Here is a 15,930-nt window from a genome sequence, read left to right as displayed (position 1 = left end):
GGTGGGCAAGTCCAAAACTAGAACAAAATAAAGGAGATTACAGCACAGGAACAGGCCATTCGGTCCTCCAAGCCTGCGCTGATCCAGATGCTCCATCTAAACCTCCACCTATTTTCTAAGGATCTGTATCCCTCTGCTGCTGCCCATTCATGTATCTGTCTAGATACATCTTAAATGACGCGATCATGCCTGCTCCTACCATCTCCGCTGGTAAGGCACTTACCACCCTCTGTGTAAAGAACTTTCCATGCATGTCTCCCCTAAACTTTTCCCCTCTCACTTTGAAGTTGTGACCTATAGTAACTGAGTCTCCCACTCTGGGGGGGGAAAAAGCTTCTTGCTTTTCACCTGTCTGCACCTCTCATGATTTTGTAGACTTCAATCAGGCCCCACACAGCCTCCATCTTTCGAATGAAAACAATCCTAATCTACCCAAACTCTCTTCATAGCTAGTGTCCTCCATACCAGGAAATATCCTGGTGAACCTTCTCTGTACCCTCTCCAAAGCATCGACATCCTTCTGGTAATGTGGTGACCAGAACTGTGTGTAGTATTCCAAATGTAGCCGAATCAAAGTCTTATACAACTGTAACATGACCTGCCAACTCTTCTACTCAAAACCCTGTCCAATAAAGCAAAGCATGCCAAATGCCTTCTTGACCACTCTATTGACCTGCGTTGCCACTTTCAGGGAACAATGGACCTGAACACCCAGTTTTCTCTGTACATCTATTTTCCCCAGGACTTTTCCATTTACTGAATAGTTCACTCTTGAATTGGATCTTCCAAAATGCATCTCCTTACATTTGCCCAGATTGAACTCCATCTGCCATTTCTCCGCCCATCTCTCTAATCTATCTACATTCTGCTGTATTCTCTGACAGTCCCCTTCACTATCTGCTACTCCACCAATCTTAGTGTCTTCTGCAAACTTGCTAATCAGCCCACCTACACCTTCCTCCAGATCATTTATGTGTATCACAAACAACAGTTGTCCCAACATGGATCCCTGTGGAACACCACTGGTCACAGTTCTCCATTTTGAGAAACTCCCTTCCACCACTACTCTGTGTCTCCTGTTGCCCAGCCAGTTCTTTATCTATCTAGTTAGTACACCCTGGACCCCATGTGACTTCACTTTCTCTATCAGCCTACCATGGGGAACTTTATCAAATGCCTTACTGAAGTCTATGTATATGACAGCCCTTCCCTCAATCAAATTTGTCACTTCCTCAAAGAATTCTATTACATTGGTAAGATATGACCTTCCCTGCACAAAACCATGTTGCCAATCACTGATAAGCCCATTTTCTTCCAAATGGGGGGGGGGGAGGAAATAGATCCTACCCCTCAGTATCTTCACCAGCAGTTTCCCTACCACTGACGTCAGGCTCACCGGTCTATAATTACCTGGATTATCCCTGCTACCCTTCTTAAACAAGGGTCGACATTAGCAATTCTCCAGTCCTCCGGGACCTCACCTGTGTTCAAGGATGCTGCAAAGGTATCTGTTCAGGCCACAGCTATTTTCTCTCTTACTTCCCTCAGTAACCTGGGATAGATCCCATCCAGACCTGGGGCTTGACCACCTTAATGCCTTTTGGAATACCCAACACTACCTTCCTCCTTGTGCTGATTTGACCTAGAGTAATCAGACATGTATTCCTAACCTCAGCATCCTGTCCCTTTCCTCTGTGAATACCGATGCAAAGTACTCATTAAGAATCGCAAAGTACTCGTTTCCCCTCACTCCATACATAACTTTCCTCCTTTGTCCTTGAATGGGCCTTTCTCTAGTTACCCTCTTGCTCCTTATATATGAATAAAAGACTTTGGGATTTTCGTTAACCCTGTTTGCTAAAGATATCTCATGACCCCTTTTAGCCACCTTAATTCCTCATTTCAGATTGGTCCTACATTCCCAATATTCTTCCAAAGCTTCATCTGTCTTCATTCCCCCACACCTTATGCTTCCTTTTTCCTCTTTAGCTAGTTTCACAATTTCACCTGTCATTCATGGTCCCCTAATCTTGCCATTTCTATCCCTCATTTTCATAGGAACATGTCTCTCCTGCACTTTAATCAACCTCTCTTTAAAAGCCTCCCACATATCAAATGTTGATTTGCCTTCAAACCCCTGCTCTGAATTTACATTCCCCAGCTCCTGCTGAACTTTGGTAGAGTTGACCTTCCCCCAATTTAATACTCTTCCCTTAGGACCACTCTCATCTTTGTCCATGATTATTCTAAGACTTACAGAATTGTGATCACTATTCCCAAAGTAATCCCCTCCTGAAACTTCAACCACCTGGCTGGGCTCATTCCCAACATCAGGTCCAGTATGGTCCTTCCCGAATTGGACTATTTACATACTGCTCTAGAAAACCGTCCTGGATGCTCCATCTAGACCTCTAACGCTCAGTGAATCCCAGTCAATGTTGGGAAAATTAAAACCTCCTAACACCACCACCCTGTTGCTCCTATATCTTTCCATAATCTGTTTACATATTTGTACCTCTATTTCATGCTCACTGTTGGGAGGCCTGTAGGACAGCCCCAACATTGTTACCACACCTTTCCTATTTCTGAGCTCTGCCCATATTGCCTCACTGCTCGAGGCCTCCATAGTGCCCTCCTTCAGCACAGCTGTGATATCTTCTCTGATCAGTATGCAACTCCTCCACCCCTTTTACTTCCCTCTCCATCCTGCCTAAAGCATCGATATCCTGGGATATTTAGTTGCCAAAGTTCCCTGTTACAATATCTTAACAAACACCCCAAGACAAGTATAGGATGGGTTAGATTCTCAATAAAGCTCCCTTTACATTATCCCTAATAAAGACTTCCCGGGCAGGTACAGCAGGGCAAATTTCTCACTAATTAACCCATAATCATGTCTCACATTCTCAACATTAGAACAACCCTATTTGCCCATCCCATGTATGATTTCTCAGAATCACAATAATTGCCAACTCATTTTATATTGCAATAACTGGATAATTGATGAACAGGCCATTGATTTCACTTTTTAAGTCTGAATGTGAAATAGTAGTGATTCCAGTCCACTGACATGGCAGTATTGCAGTTTCATGGAATTCATTTCCCTTTAACCCTGGTACTGCAGGAACTTGCACTCCTGAGGGTATTCACTCCAGCACTAGCTGCTGATACACTCACTTCAGTTTGAACTGATTTACCTTTGACTTCAGTTTTGCCAAATTGTGCACCAAATTTAGTTAGAAAATGAATTAAACTATCAGGGTTTGGACTGCAGATGACACCGAAATCAGAGAGACGAAACAAAAATAGGCGAGGAAGGAAAGGTATTCGGTGACACCAAATTTAAAAGACTCAAAATGCCTGAAGGTAATGAAGAATTCCATGGAGAGTTGTATAAGAATAATTGGAGACGGGTAAGTTTTATAAGGCTAATTGTACTCAGGCAGTGTTTGTGTAGCACCTCCCTGGATATGGACTGTTCTGAGATGGCATCAAGCATTGTTCATTACTGGGTAATCATACTTACAAAACAGGAAACAGCTGCACGGAGGAAGTTTCAACAAACAGGAAGGGCAAAAATTCAATGCCAATGTCAAAACCAAATATGCTGAAATATAAAGGATGGTCACGGTTCAGCATTTTGTGGCTTTTTGTGAAAGAAGGCTGAGGAATTGGTGGGTTTAATGTGAACTTTAGGCAGACATTGTACTTATCCAATGAAGGATCCTTCTCAATTTCCTACACTTCAGAGAAAAAAAAAGTCCCAGCCTATCCAGTTTTTCTTTATAACTCAAACCTTCCATACCCGGTAACATCCTGGTAAATCTCTTCTGAACCCTGCTTAATGATATCCTTGCTATAACCAGGTGACCTGAACTGGACACAGTAATCCAGAAGAGGCTTCACTTAAAAGACATTTGGATAAGTACATGAATAGGAAAGGTTTGAAGGGATACGGACCAGGAGCAGGCAGGTGGGACTAGTTTAGTTTGGGATTACGCTTGGCATGGACTATTTGGACTGAAGAGTCTCTTTTTGCTGTCTGACTGTAGGACTCCATGACTGTAAGTCCAATGCTGGATTGACCATCGAAAAGCAATCAAGAGGCAATGTAAGGAGAAAGCAAGACTTGTATTTGTGTTGAACCTTTTCACACCTCAGGATATCCCAAAGCCTCTCAGCCAATGGTGTTACTCCTGTAGTGTAGCCATTTCTGAAACCTGAGAGAAACAGGAGCCAATATACTCCCAGCAAAGTCTCAGAACCAATAAGATGACGATGATGCTCAGGCAAAACTTGTTTGTTGAGGAATAAAGATTGGCAAAGGGTGAAGAATTGGGGGAAAATAACACATTCTAGCACATAGTGATGGATTGTTGCAATTTCCTAAGATCACTAAAAAGCAAAGACAGAGAAGTCTCAAATCTGCTCTGAAAGATTTGCTCCGTAACCAGTGCAGCACTCTTTCAATGCTGCATTGCAGTGTCAGTCTACAGTTTGTGCACTGTTATTGGGAGTGGGTCTTGAAACTGGAACCTTCTGACTCAAAGGAGTCTGCTGCCACTCTTTGGGTGGTCAATTCTGCACAGATCCTGAACACCCCTTGATAATGGCTGGAGGTCCAGCAGTTTGGTGTCAACCAGATTTTTTTGATTCCTTGGGTCAGGAGCAAGGCTTATGAAGAACAGTTGCCCCAATTGTAATTGCATGAGTGATACCAAAGGAGGTTTGCACGCGCGCTACACTGAAATTGAGACTCTGAAAATGAATGCTTTAAAAATTCTTTTGTATGATCATGTTAGTTGAGATATTATATTTTTTTCATGAAGGACTGACTCTTGCACATCTTAACTTTCAGGAACTGAGTGATGACTGAGTGACCATTTGCCTCTCCCTTTACTCTACAGGAAGATGAAGATGCTGTGCAGTTTGCCAACAGAGTCAAAGCGGCTATAGCTCAGCAGGGAGGCTTGGTGGATCTCGCCTGGTAACTAATCTGTGCAATTATTTTAAATGGATAATGCACTGGAGTGAATGTTTGGAGACTTCTCTTTTAAGAATTGGGGTTTGATTGATATTAAGTCAACCAAGGTAGTGGAAAATGAAATGTAACTCCTCACTGAGTTTCAGTTCCACATGGTAATTCTGAGGCAGCCCATTTCATGTATTCCACTTGGGTTCCCTGAGCTTGTCAGGTGATCACAGCAGCCATTTTGGGAGAGTAGTATCCTTTTATAACCATTTTTAGTCCATGAAAACCTTGGGCATTAAAGTTGAGTAATTACACCATAATCATAATACAGAATTCTTTTTAGTTCTTTACTTTCCCATTACTTTCTTTGATGTCTATGTTATTATAGATCTTCCCTTTTTCATCTCCCCTCCCCACCCCCCACTTCCATTTGCTCAAAACTTCTTAACATTTCTAATGTATCTCACTTCCGTAAAGCCAGGTCATTGTCTGGAAATGCGGACTCTCTCTTTCTCTCCAGAGGTACAACCTGACCTGCTGACTGTTTTCTTCATTTTCTATTTTATTTCCAGTATCAGAGTACTTTTGTACAATTTGCGAACTTCTGCCACCCTCTGGGATGGAGGGATTGTGGGGATGGGAATGCAGGTCTGAGGAAGATGAAAAGAGTAACAGTGGAAGCAAGGGATGTGTTTTAAAAAAAAAATTGTGTGGATGAACATACTACACTAAATATTAGAGTGGTGCTGGAAAAGCACAGCAGGTCAGGCAGCATCCGAGGAGCAGGAAAATCGGCGTTTCGTGCAAAAGCTCTTCATCAGGATTGAGGACTCATTCCTGATGAAGGGCTTTTGCCCAAAACGTCGATTTTCCTGGTCCTCGGATGGCTGCCTGATCTGCTGTGCTTTTCCAGCACCACTCTAATCTTGACTCTAATCTCCAGCATCTGCAGTACCCTCTTCCACATTCTACACTAAATAGCCTACTGATCACGTTGGCACAACTAATAGCTCCCTAATAATTCTGCCAAGCATGGGAAACACAATCTTCTAATCTTGAAGCTAACAAAAGAGTACTGTTTTGAATGTGTTTGGATATTATCAAAATTCATGTAAGGATGGGCATCTGGCACCAGTGTTACTGTTGATTTTGTGTGTTCTCTAGATGTTTCCAGTAAATCCAAGCTTTGTCCTTATAAATTCATAAATCTCCGAAGATGAGAGTGCATTTTTTTCTCTCTCTCTCCAGGGACGGAGCTCTGAAGAGAGCCAAAGTCAAAGACAGTATGAAAGAACAGCAGCAGAAATTCTACAGCAACATGATCATTGGGAATGAAAGCAGCTGAAGAAAAATGAAATGTTAGTCCCTCCGTCCTTATGGTCATTGTTTACGTCTTTATGCCACTTGGGTTTTCAATGAATGCCTTTTTATTTTTGTAAACTGAGCAAATTTATACATTGAGTCCCAAATAGAACAATATACACAAATGGTAAAGATTCAAAATTGTTTGTTTTGTTTAGTTTAGCGACAAATCTGATTCGTTAGTAGATGATTAGTGGATTTGTTTTAGTTGGTCTGTGTCCTTGCAAGCAATGCTCCTGTTTAATATATGTGATGGGATGACAGGCCTAAGACAAAATCCTCATCTTTAATGGATTTCTGAAACTGTGAGATGCTAACCAGCTTTGTCTCGGCTTCCAACACTTTTCTGTGCAGCTTGGAAAACACTGAGTAGTCTTGAGGGTGCCCTGATCCCAGAGAGGAATTGATGTGTTGTGTTACGTGTGTTGGAAATGCTGCAAAGACTGCACTCTTGATCAGCAGACTGACCGTTAATACTATTTGATAAGGAAAGCATGACAGGGAAAAAACGTGGTTTTTGAATTTTATCTGTGTTTACTTGGCTTCCGGTGGCTATTCTTTCCGTATCTGAGCTCTTGCCCTTTAGGGTGTAGCAGACAATCTAAAATCAAGCCACCTTGTTTCTCCTGCATGCAGCTCTGAAATAATATCATCCGAAGAAATGCCAGTTTCCACATACAGGCAACTGACTTCCAGCTTCTACCTCACCAGCTACTCTCTCAAAACACTCTTCACACACTCTGATTTCTCACTGCTTGTGTGACATCCAGTGCTGAATGAGCAGAACTTTGCTCCAACTAATTATTGGTTCTGTCCCCTCACCACCGACTCTGTTGCTGTCACAGATTAGTGACATGAATTAGGAGTGGGAATAGGCCTGAACTTCTCTGCATATCGCCGCCATATCACCAAGGCAACCAACTTCCACCTCAGTGTCTCTGCCAATAGCTCAACTTTGCTGCTGTTGAAACTTTAAGCTGTGTCTTTCCTACCACCTAGACTTTTAAAAAATGTATTCATGGGATGTTGGCATTGTTGGCTGAACCAGCATTGTTCCAGTGCTGTTATGACTGATGTCTCACTGTTCACCTTGCATGGACCTGAACTAATGCAACAGTGCTGCCTATCACCCACCCTAATATCTCCCTATGTAGCTTGTGTTAAATATGAGTAATACTTCTGTGAAGCACTTTGAGACATCTCAGCACATTAATGGCACAATATCAAAGCAGGATGTTAGCTGTTGAATGTTTTCTGCTCATTCCACGTAGTTTAATTTTGGTTTTTGGGAGGGGGTTTGGTCCTGGAAAGCTAAGTGGATTCTGAAATCTGTAGATCTTCTAATAAATCAGTTGGTGCCTAATTTTACTGCCAAGATGGTGTACAGAACCACAGCAGTGGACTAGAATTTGGTGATGTTTGAAATGAACATTTCTGGAACTATAATAGCTGCAGGTCATTCTTCATCTTTACTTTGAGTGGGGATGGAGTTTGTTCTGTTATGTGTAGGGCTACTGTGGCTACCATACGTAACTGCAGCTTCTTTGTACAAAAGAAACTTATCCTGCAGCTATTTTCTCAGTTCATAACCACATTCCATAACACCGAGAGAAAAGTAGATTCTCCTAGTTTAGTACAAATTCTAATGTAAGTATACGTAAAATGCCAAGTATGATGTTAACATACAAATATTTCATGATGAAAGTTGAATTGACATAATAAAATCATATAAATATTCATTTCTCTCGTTCTTATCAAACAAAGCTAATAATTCATTCACAACAGGTTCTTGATCAGATGAGCCAATGGGCTGAGGAGTGGCAGATGGAATGTAATTTAGATAAATGTGAGGTGCTGTATTTTGGGAAAGCAAATCTTAGCAGGACTTGTACAGCTAATGGTAATGTCCTGGGGAGTGTTGCTGAACAAAGAGACCTTGGAGTGGAGTTTCATCGTTCCCTGAAAGTGGAGTCACAGGTAGATAAGATAGTGAAGAAGGCATTTGGTATGCTTTCCTTTATTGGTCAGCGTATTGAGTACAGGAGTTGGGAGGTCATGTTGCGGCTGTACAGGACATTGGTTAGGCCAATTTTAGAATATTGCGTGCAATTCCGATCTTCCTATCGGAAGGATGTTGTGAAACTTGAAAGAGTTCAGAAATGATTTACAAGGATGTTGCCAGGGTTGGAGGATTTGAGTTATAGGGAGAGGTTGAATAGAATGGGGCTGTTTTCCCTGAAGCATCGGAGGCTGAGGGGGTGACCTTATAGAGATTTATAAAATCATGAGGGGCATGGATAGGATAAATAGACAAGGTCTTTTCCCTGGGGTGGGGGAGTCCAGAACTAGAGGGCATAGGTTTAGGGTGAGAGGGGAAAAAATAAAATAGACCTCATGAAGAGAGTGGTGTGCGTATGAAATGGGTTGCCTGAGGAAGTGGTGGAGGCTAGTATAATTGCAACATTTAAAAGGCGTCTAGATGGATATATGAAAAGGAAGGGTTTGGAGGGATATGGGCCGGGTGCTGTTAGGTGGGACTAGATTGGGTTGGGATATCTGGTCGGCATGGACAAGTTGGACCGAAGGGTCTGTACATCTCTGACTATGACTCTAAATAGCATAGCAGTACATTATTTTGCTTGTTCAATCCATTTTTGGCTTCAAAATAATATAAAAGCCTTGGATATTCAGTGATTATTTTCAGTAATATTTGAATCAACTCTGAATTGTTACATTGCAGACTCCAGTCTTTTCCCTGGGGTGGGGGAATCCAGGACTAAAGGGCATAGGTTCAGGGTGAGAGGGGAAAGATATAAAAGGGACCTAAGGGGCAGCTTTTTCATACAGAGAGTAGTGCATACATGGAATGAGCTGCCAGAGAAAGTGGTAGAGGCTGGTACAATTACAATGTTTAAAAGGCACATGGATGGGTATATGATTAGGAAAGGTTGAGAGGGATATTGGCCAAGTGCTGGTAAATGGGAGTAGATTAGGTTAGGCTATCTGGTCAGCATGGACAAGTTGGCATAAAGGGAATGTTTCCATGCTGTACATCTCTGACTCCTTGACTCCTCAGTGCCCACTTGCTATGTGTACTCTGTAGAATTAGTCAGGAGTAATACTTGAGGGGATTCTTGTATGATGTTCTGGGGCATCCAAAAAAAAACACATCAGAGGAGTGCTTTTCTCAGTAGTTAGTACATTTTATTCTTTCCTTAAATATCCTACAACTGAATCACCCATTTTACTTATTAAAAGTACAAGACACAAACATTGCTCACCGAGACACTGCACCTATAACAGAAGGACAGGGAAAGAAAGCTGGGCTAATTCAAATTGGAATGGGAAATAATGTACTCCTCTCTTAATACTTTGAGGGTGTTACAAATAACCTTTTATATATATTCAAATCAACCTGTTCAGTAATTTCATTAACACCTCACAGCAGATTGGACTTGAACCCAGGTTTCCTGCCTCAAAGGAGAAAGTGAGGACTGCAGATGCTGGAGTACCAGAGTTGAAAAATGTGGTGTTGGAAAAACACAGCAGGCCAGGCAGCATCCGAGGAGCAGGAGAATTGACGTTTCGGACATAAGTCCTTCTTCAGGAATCTGAAGAAGGGCTTATGCCCAAAACGTCGATTCTCCTGCTCCTCGGATGCTGCCTAGCCTGCTATGTTTTTCCAGCACCACATTTTTCAATTCCTGCCTCAAAGGCCAAGGACGTTACTTCTCTTCCACAAGAGTCCCTGCAAATAACCTTTCCTTTTTTTTAAGATTTGGAAGTATGTACAACTAAATGTATTTTTCCCCCACTGCCAAATCAACCATGGTTTTTTTTTCTCAGCTATTTAACCACCACCAGTAGTTCACCCATGATTTCCAATTGATTCATTTACATGCAAAGCCCATTAAGGGAAATGTAAATAATTTTTTCTCAGAAGCAAACTTTTATTTGTCATTGGATCGTAACCAATGCTATTCCCATCAACAGTTATGAATCTGCCCGTTAGTGGGCATGAACCTTTCAAAAATGAAACAAACTTGATTTAGTTAGGATCTGAAATTCAAATTTTGGTTGTGACGCCAAGTCTCCTGCCTCTCATGGCCCTTTCTCCTATAATATAAAAAGAAAAATCATTCCTCCCTGCCAAGAGTTATAATGATTAATTTAGTTTCTCATTTCTCTGCCTTATCAATGTTGAAGTTGATATCACTTTTCTTGAGCAGAGATGACAACCTCTGCTTCTATCTCAAGTGCATATAAAGAGAAAGTGGGAAATCTATGCCATTATCTAAGTTTGGAGATGGTTTCTGATTAAAGGCTATAGGTGGGAGGTACTAAGAACTGTCATCTTAAAATGCTATAAAAGGAATGGGTTACTGCTGGTGAAGGCACGAAGTATACTGTGACAGCCAATACATTCCTCACCAGCAATACAAGGCACTTGTGATGCAATGGTGGTGTCCCTACCTCTGAGTTAGGAGGCCCATGTTCAAGTCTCAGTGGCTCTAGAGCTGTGTAACAATATCTCCGGATGGGTTGATTAGAAAATATCAAGAAAAGAACAAATCAAAATCACAGGCTTGTACGCTGATTCAATTTTAAAAACAATGCCCTTTCCTATTTGGAACGGTTTCTGTATAAATGACCATCTTGATATATGTAAGTGGCACAGTGAAGGGGGTTTACAGAAGATTGTATGGCTATACTAGTCAGATATAATCCTATTCACTAACTGTTTGCATTTTCAGTATTGCCAACTAATTTGTAGGGTTAACAAATGATTGTTAGGTCATGACTTTTTTGTCAGGCTTTAGTTGTCAAGAGTACTCATTCATTCACTCAGTGGCTTGTATCAATCTGGAGGTGATGACCTCAAAGTATTACTGCTTCACTGTTAATTCAGAGACACAGATTATGTCCTGCGGACCCGGGTTTGAATCCTGCCAAGGTGGATGGTGGAATTTGAAATCAATAAAAATCAGGAATTAAGAGTCTAATGAAGACCATGAAATGACTGTTGCGAAAACCAATCTGGTTCACTAATGTCATGCCAACCTTATCTGGTCTGACTTCCATATGAGTTCAGACTCTCAGCAATATGGGTGATTCTTAACTTGATCCTTTGGGTATTATGGATGGGCAATACATTCTGGCACAGCAACTGACCCCATCATTTTGTAAATGAAAACAAAGAAGGCAGAAGATGAAATTCTTAGTATACTCTGAACTGATAGACATAAAGTTATTTGACAAGCCAGTATTTAGACATTATGAACTCCTAGGCATAGACTGTGAGGTCCACTTCAGCTGATGTTTCAAACAACTAAAGGTTCTGGTGCTCTTGATGAATGTTCCTGTCAGGATATTGATCCAGATGATCTTGCAGCATCTAGACTTTAAAGGAAACTGCAAATGCAAGAAATATTGAAACAGAAACAGCAAATGTTGGAAACACTCAGCTGGTCATTTCTGTATGGAACACAGAAGAAATATCAGATTAGGCAGGAGTATCGGTAACAAACTTGTTTTCTCTGCAAAAATAACTTGTTAAAGAAACAAATGTAATTTAAAAAACTCAGTGTAGTATAATGAGAATAGATATGTTAATGAGATGATGTAACATTAATATCATACCAGAGATGATGAAGCAAAATTTGAACAACTTGTACCTGAAAGGTGTATGAGAGAATCAACATTTGTGTATTGCAGATCAAGTCAGAGTTGCAGAACCTACTAGAGTCAGACGACAATCACTCGTAGATAAGGAAGAAACCATTGGGGTCACACGAATCCAGAAGAGACACCTAGAGCCACAGATAACAAGTTTGCAAATGTGCAGAGCAGAACTGCCAAGTCTGAAACTGTTTGGCATCGTAAATCAGGAGGTCAGAACAGTCGGGGTCTGTGAAGAGAAAAGGCCAGTTGCCATTTGAGATGTGAATCACAGAATGTGACTGCTCCTACCTTTTCAGACACAAGGGGGTGAAAATGGTTAATCATTGTCATGTACTGATCTTCTGGACTCATCTTTTGCTCATTCATTTTTCCATTTTCATCATCCGTTTTTGTCTTTTAATCTCCTCTGTTTCCCTCCCTCTCTCAGACCCTTCCTTTTGTTCTTTCCCCTGATCCCTCCTATCCCCCCTTTATTTGGTTAGCAACATTCACATCGCTATCTTTTGTCAGTTTTAATGAAACATTGACCATCTTAAATATTAACCACTTGTTTTACTTTTTCTGCAGATGCTGGCCAAGTATTCCTAGCATTTTCTGTTTTGATTTCTCACATTTCAAACCATCCACAGTGTTTTTGTTTTGAACACAGGTTGTTCATCTCAGTTTCAGTGGGACTGAAAGTGACACTTTTGCCATTGATATCCAATTGAGAGGCTACACTTGCAAGACCTAATAGCCCAAGGAGAGCACTGTTGCTGAGGGTATAACTCAAGTGTGTGGCCACCACAATGGTGGATGCCCTCAGGCTGGTGGAAGCAGTGGCTGGGGCCTCCTGAATTAGTGGGAGATCCTGTGCAGGTGGGGTATAGCTCTCGATGGAGTGGATGAATTGGGTACCTGGTGGGTGGCTGCAGTGTCAGGTTTCCCACTGTCACCCACAAACCATAGTGGCAGGAAGAAGTCAGGCTCCTGTCCCCATTCCTTTTCTGCAATCTACCAGCCCTCTCCCTCTTAAACCAATGCCAAAATTCGCTGGTTTCTTTTACAGCAGTTAATTTGGTTTTAAGCAGAGCTTGTAGGCTAACTATTGTTAAAGGTTGGAAAAAGGACACAAATACACTTGTAAGATCTTCATACTTTTCACCATAAAAGCCCAGAACCTTACGCTCATAGAACATTCCACCAAAGTGCTGCTGAGATTAGCTTTCACTGAAGGCAGTCATAAGCAAATATGCATGGCAGCTTTTCTCAAACTGATAACTAGAAAAAACTGAAAGGCATACACCAAATGTTTAAAGCTATGCTTGACTTTGAATAGAAAGCTTGATTAAAATGTGGGTCTGTAAATTGAATTGTATGTTATGGCTTTGTTACAGTGTTAGTCTGTACAGTGTATAGTTTATCATAGTATGGATTTCCTGCAAAGCACTTATATTCTGTCAGTTCAACAGATCTTCTGTCTTGTCTAGATAAAATCACAATTCCCCAATACTTTGAAATACTCTTCTATTTATCTACTTTTTCTGCTTTCTTTAATATATCCAAGAACTGAGAAAGCTGTCAAAAGCTTTTATTCAGTCTCCACATTTTTCGTATTCAGGTTTCATTGTTGTATTCTAGGTCATCTTTCAGCTGGATGATAATTTTTCATGAAACATTTCACCAACAATGTAACTGTATGTAGATTCACACACGCACACATACATACATACAACAAATTGCTTTTATCTTTCTGACATAGGAGTGTAAATGCCATGAAAATTGGCCGTGCTACAAGTACAACAGAATGAATTAAGTAACCCAGAATGCTTGATCAAAGAACAGTTTTTACTCAGTATCATAAAAGGAAAGTGAATGGAGAGATTTGCAGAGGGATATGGCATTGTGCCCTTACCATGGGTCAAAGCCCTGAAGAACAATGGTTTTAATTTATAATTCCAAAATATTTTTTTAAAACTTGGCAACAGATGCATAGCAATAGACATCTGAATGTGGCCAATTCAACAATTTGGTGAAACATCACAAGAAATGAGGAGAATTGTTTACTCAATATTAACGTTATTTAGTTCCTTGTACAATGGTTTTGCTCGATATTAAACATTGAAAAATGACATCTTTTTAAATCAAATGCTACAATAGCACCATGATTTGATCACGTGATATTTTATTGACAAACTGCAGCTACCACCTAGTGATTTGAATGGGAAATATTAATCAGAATTCCACAAACTTTTGCCAATGTTATTTTGAGGCTGGCATAACATCTATGAAGTGCTTCTAGATATTGAGCTATGTTAAAGACAAATTGTTAATAGATTGGCAAAAGTTGGAAACAATTACCTTTTATTGAATATTCTTCAAACTATTTGCAGAAGAAGTAGCACAAGATTATCTGCTGTTTGTTGTGTCTGTTGTCATGTGATCTCTTCTTGTTGTGTTGCCATTGTCTTGTCAGACCATAGGGGCTGCTCTCATTTTGGGAGAAGCAACTGATGGTGATGTAACTTGAGGGCCACCAGACCTCAAGCAAGGGATGAGGTTGAGAAGGAGAGTCCTTCATGGTAACCTCAAACCGGTGATGAGAATTGAACCCACACTGTTAGCATCACACTGCTCTGTAAACCAACAATCCAGCCAACTGAGGTAAACCTACCTCTTACTTCCCTGATAATGAATAATAGGTGTTTGCATATTTAGTGTTAGCCCTCTGAATGATAAGAACCATCCCAGCATTGACAGACATCTTTGTATCTTCTTTGGCCACAGGTGAGGTGCCAAACGATTGGAGAATAGCAAATGTTGCCCCACTGTTTAAGAAGGGAAGCAGGGATAATCCTGGAGATTACAGGACTGTGAGTCTAATATTCGGTGGTAGAAAAGTTATTGGAAAAGATTCTCAGGGACAAGATCTGTACCCATTTAGAAGTAAGTGGACTTATTAGAGATAGACAGCATGGTTTTGTGTGGGGGAGATCTTGCCTCACAAAGTTGATCGAGTTTTTTGCAGAGGTGATGAAGATGATTGATGAGGGAAAAGTGGTTGATATTGTCTACATGGACTTTGGTAAAGCCTTTGACAAGGCTCCTCATGGCAGACTAGCACCAAAGGTGAAGTCACATGGTATCAGAGGAGAGTTGGCAACATGGGTACAGAACTGGCTTAATCATAGGAGACAGAGGTTAACAGTGGAAGGATGCTTTGTGGAATGGAGGGATGTGACAAGTGGTGCTCCACAGGGATTAGTGCTGGGACCTCTGTTGGTGATCTACATTGCTGATATGGAGGAAAACGTATGTGGTCTAATTAGTAAGTTTGCAGACAATGTAAAGATTGGTGGAGTTGCGGATAGTGAGGAGGATTGTCATAGGACTCAGCAGGATATTGATCAGTTGGAAGCATGGGCAGAAAAATGGCAGTTGGAGTTTAATCCAGACAAATTGGTGGGCAAGTTGTTGGAGGGAAAGGCAAGGAGTGATTAGGGATAGTCAACATGGCTTTGTGCGCTGGAAATCATGGCTCACACACTTGATTGAGTTTTTTGAAGAAGTAACAAAGAGGATTGATGAGGGCAGAGCAGTAGATGTGATCTATATGGACTTCAGTAAGGCGTTCAACAAGGTTCAACAAGGGAGACTGGTTAGCAAGGTTAGATCTCATGGTATACAGGAAGAACTAGCCATTTGGATACAGAACTAGCTCAAAGGTAGAAGACAGAGGGTGGTAGTGGAGGGTTGTTTTTCAGACTGGAGGCCTGTGACCAGTGGAGTGCCACAAGGATCAGTGCTGGGTCCACTACTTTTCATCATTTATATAAATGATTTGAATGTGAGGATAAGAGGCTTAGTTAATAAGTTTGCAGATGACACCAAAGTTGGAGGGATAGTGGGCATCGAAGAAGGTTACCTCAGATTAC

At 41.1% G+C, this 15,930-nt stretch overlaps 1 protein-coding gene across 2 annotated transcripts in view; it reads left to right on the top strand.

Annotated features, from left to right (window-relative positions):
* The window catches only part of gpat3 (glycerol-3-phosphate acyltransferase 3), a 59,205-nt gene extending 45,698 nt beyond the window's left edge, over positions 1 to 13,507 (top strand). The window contains exons 12-14 of one of the 2 annotated variants that reach the window (XM_043674288.1): positions 4,908 to 4,987; positions 6,221 to 6,330; positions 12,050 to 13,507. In XM_043674288.1, the coding sequence (XP_043530223.1) occupies positions 4,908 to 4,987; positions 6,221 to 6,317 (177 nt within the window). In that variant the 3' untranslated portion in view covers positions 6,318 to 6,330; positions 12,050 to 13,507. Of the gene's footprint in view, positions 1 to 4,907; positions 4,988 to 6,220; positions 8,072 to 12,049 lie in introns of those variants that run through there. The other variant, XM_043674287.1, reaches the window with a different exon arrangement.
* The last annotated feature ends 2,423 nt before the right edge of the window (positions 13,508 to 15,930 follow it).

The sequence above is a fragment of the Chiloscyllium plagiosum genome, chromosome 32 (genome assembly GCF_004010195.1).
Source record: "Chiloscyllium plagiosum isolate BGI_BamShark_2017 chromosome 32, ASM401019v2, whole genome shotgun sequence".
NCBI classification, from domain to species: domain Eukaryota; kingdom Metazoa; phylum Chordata; class Chondrichthyes; order Orectolobiformes; family Hemiscylliidae; genus Chiloscyllium; species Chiloscyllium plagiosum.
Note: the sequence above shows the minus strand (reverse complement) of the source record. Positions and strands in the feature narration are given on the sequence as shown.